We start from the raw sequence: 3,674 nt of genomic DNA on the forward strand, positions 1-3,674 counted from the left end.
ACCAAAGAAAGTAAATACTGAAATGGATGAAATCTCACTGAAGAGAATCACTCCAATGGTGACTTGAAACATGCATTTTATTACAAAATATAATCAAAAAGACGACATAAAACTAAAACATCAGTTATTTCTGAATAACAAATATTTATGTCAGTAAGTTTTTTTTTTTTTTTTCAAGGATGCTCATTTTTTGCTGTCCTGGATCTTTTCTGCCACCTCTATTGTTTAAGTCTTAAGTTTAAGTAGTTAAGCTTTGCCTTTAGCCTCTCAGTCGCTAAAGTTACACATCACCCCGAGCCCGTAACCCGACACAACGCGCATTATCTCTGTTTTCCTTTCACACGTTGGAAGCTCCTTTGGGGGAAAATTCCAATTGAAGCTCTCACAGTGAAGCCCATAAATAAACAGTCACGATCTCAGATGCAACGTAAACACTCTTTGCTTTGAGCCACTCGAGCAGGACCGCTCGCTTTCTGGCCGCAAACGAGATAAAGGCCCTGATGCACTTCAAGAGAAATCAAAGATTATCTGGTGTGACGTCATTTTGAACAAAACCGGACCAAAACATTTTGTTCGGAGTTCATTTCATGAGAGCCCTGCACATGACACGTGGATATTAAGCATTTGTTCCCTCGTTTTATTAATTCGTTCCCTTGTTTTATTAAATTGTGGCCTTGTTGTTCTGATTCATTACCTTGATTTGAATGAATTAAAACTAGGGAATGAATTAGTTCAACATGGCCGCTGTTTACCAACAGGGTTTCTGCAGGTCTTAAAAAGTCTTAATTCATTCTTCCAAAAATTAAGGCCTGAAAAGGTCTTAAATCAGAGCAGAAATGATTAAATTCATAGTCATGGCATGTTGCATACGCTGCAAAAAAATGTATATTTTGCTCAATATTTTTGTTTTGTTTTCCAATACAAATATCTAAACATCCTAAACGTCTTGTTTACTGAAAAATTAAACAAAATTAAGTGAGTTTATTCTTAAAACAAGGATAAACATCTGTCAATATGGAAAACTTGTTTTCACAATTAAGTTGATTTTTTTTTTTCTGAGCCCATTGGCAGATATTTGTTCTTGCTTCTCAAGTAAATGTATCTTGATTTAAGAATCTTTAGTCATTTGCACTAGAAAACGACAAAAATACTGATGAAGAACATCACTTTTTTGCAGTGTGATCAAAGAGTACAGTAAAAGTTATTTCCATATTCTACTGTTTTGAAACAGATCTATACAAGCCTTAAGTTATTTAGTTCGTTTGTAAAATGAATTCAAAAGTAATGGAGATGTGTTGGAAGTTGATTTGTCAAACTTTGAAGCATTTCTAATTCAGGACATTTAGATTTAGAAAAGATATTGACGTATTGTGTTCTATTTAATTTATTCCTTTAAATTTTCTTTACCTGGACGTAAAATGTTTCAAATTTACCGTCATAAAACCTGCAAACTCTAACTAAGTTGAAGGAACAAATTCTACAATATTGACAGTAGACAATATTTCAAATCGCTGAAATATCATAAATATGACCACACCTAAATACTGTTTGATAACATTATTCTCAGGTATTTTAACTACTTTTTACCCCTAAGCAAAAAATGAAACTAACTTTGCCGTGCATCAGGGCCTCAGGTGTAAATGTAAATCCACCTGTGCACTCATCTCTTTCTCTTTCTCTCTTTCTCCATGTCATCCTCTCCCGATGTATGCCGGACTTCCTCCTTCCTCCGTCCAGTTTGTGAGTACATCATTTATCCATCGCTCTTCTTTAAAAGCCGCAGTGAATATGTCTCTTTTGTGCTGCAATGGTAGTCGTCACAATGGTGCTGTTTGGTTAGTGAGAGCTGAGGGTTCCCCCTGCCAGGCCAAAACAGGAACCTGAGGAGCAAGTGTAGGAGACGTCACATCCTGTTGGCCGTCGTCCGTCACGCGGAGCCTCCATGAGACCTGTCGCGCTGTCAGTCAAGCATGTGTGCTGGCCAATCCATCTCAAGGGTGCGACAGCCCAAACAATAGAGCGGCTGATGGTGAAACCAGACTTCATCTATCACAATATGTCCCGTGGGCAGGACTGGAAACACCTACAGGAGACAGGACCCTCACTTAGTACAGAACACATGCTTAAGAATACACAATAGTGGAGATATGATGCATACTGTGTACAGATGAAATAGTACGCAGTATGCATATGTAGATTTCAGACTGTAGTACATTGTTGTTGGGTCTAGTAATTAAAAAGTGTAATTTGGCATTTTTTATTATATATCTATTTAATTAAATATCTTTTGTCAGAATTAGGGTAGAGTTACTAAAATCATAGCATTCTGTACATTTTTAAAAGAAATTAAAATTTCTATTATATTGAAGCAGGGACACGTCGAATTGATTAATAGTGATAGTAAAAGCATTTAAAATGTTACAAAATATTTATATTTCAAAGAACTTTCAATTCATTAAAGAATCCTGAAAAAATGATCTCAGTTCCCACAAAAAAAAAAATTAAGAAGCACAGCTGTTTTCAGCATTGATAATAATAATAAATGTTTCTTGAGCGGCAAATCAGCGCACCTAAATACTGTTTGATAACATTATTCTCAGGTATTTTAACTACTTTTTACCCCTAAGCAAAAAATGAAACTAACTTTGCCGTGCATCAGGGCCTCAGGTGTAAATGTAAATCCACCTGTGCACTCATCTCTTTCTCTTTCTCTCTTTCTCCATGTCATCCTCTCCCGATGTATGCCGGACTTCCTCCTTCCTCCGTCCAGTTTGTGAGTACATCATTTATCCATCGCTCTTCTTTAAAAGCCGCAGTGAATATGTCTCTTTTGTGCTGCAATGGTAGTTAGTACAATGGTGCTGTTTGGTTAGTGAGAGCTGAGGGTTCCCCGCCAGGCCAAAACAGGAACCTGAGGAGCAAGTGTAGGAGACGTCACATCCTGTTGGCCGTCGTCCGTCACGCGGAGCCTCCATGAGACCTGTCGCGCTGTCAGTCAAGCATGTGTGCTGGCCAATCCATCTCAAGGGTGCGACAGCCCAAACAATAGAGCGGCTGATGGTGAAACCAGACTTCATCTATCACAATATGTCCCGTGGGCAGGACTGGAAACACCTACAGGAGACAGGACCCTCCCTTAGTACAGAACACATGCTTATGAATACACAATAGTGGAGATATGATGCATACTGTGTACAGATGAAATAGTACGCAGTATGCATATGTAGATTTCAGACTGTAGTACATTGTTGTTGGGTCTAGTAATTAAAAAGTGTAATTTGGCATTTTTTATTATATATCTATTTAATTAAATATCTTTTGTCAGAATTAGGGTAGAGTTACTAAAATCATAGCATTCTGTACATTTTTAAAAGAAATTAAAATTTCTATTATATTGAAGCAGGGACACGTCGAATTGATTAATAGTGATAGTAAAAGCATTTAAAATGTTACAAAATATTTATATTTCAAAGAACTTTCAATTCATTAAAGAATCCTGAAAAAATGATCTCAGTTCCCACAAAAAAAAAAATTAAGAAGCACAGCTGTTTTCAGCATTGATAATAATAATAAATGTTTCTTGAGCGGCAAATCAGCATATTAAAATGATTTCTTGAGGATCATGTCACACTGAAGACTGGAGTAATGATGCTGACAATTCAGCTTTGCATCAC

At 36.7% G+C, this 3,674-nt stretch overlaps 1 protein-coding gene across 1 annotated transcript in view; it reads left to right on the forward strand.

Annotated features, from left to right (window-relative positions):
- Nucleotides 1-3,674, forward strand: part of LOC107751841 (ankyrin repeat domain-containing protein SOWAHC-like) — a 27,112-nt gene that overhangs the window by 16,602 nt on the left and 6,836 nt on the right. The window contains exon 7 of the mRNA XM_016567615.1: nucleotides 1,250-1,264. Coding sequence (XP_016423101.1) covers nucleotides 1,250-1,264 — 15 coding nt within the window. The remainder of the gene's footprint in view (nucleotides 1-1,249; nucleotides 1,265-3,674) is intronic.

This window comes from Sinocyclocheilus rhinocerous, unplaced genomic scaffold (genome assembly GCF_001515625.1).
Source record: "Sinocyclocheilus rhinocerous isolate Xijiao unplaced genomic scaffold, SAMN03320098_v1.1 scaffold2126, whole genome shotgun sequence".
Classification (NCBI taxonomy): domain Eukaryota; kingdom Metazoa; phylum Chordata; class Actinopteri; order Cypriniformes; family Cyprinidae; genus Sinocyclocheilus; species Sinocyclocheilus rhinocerous.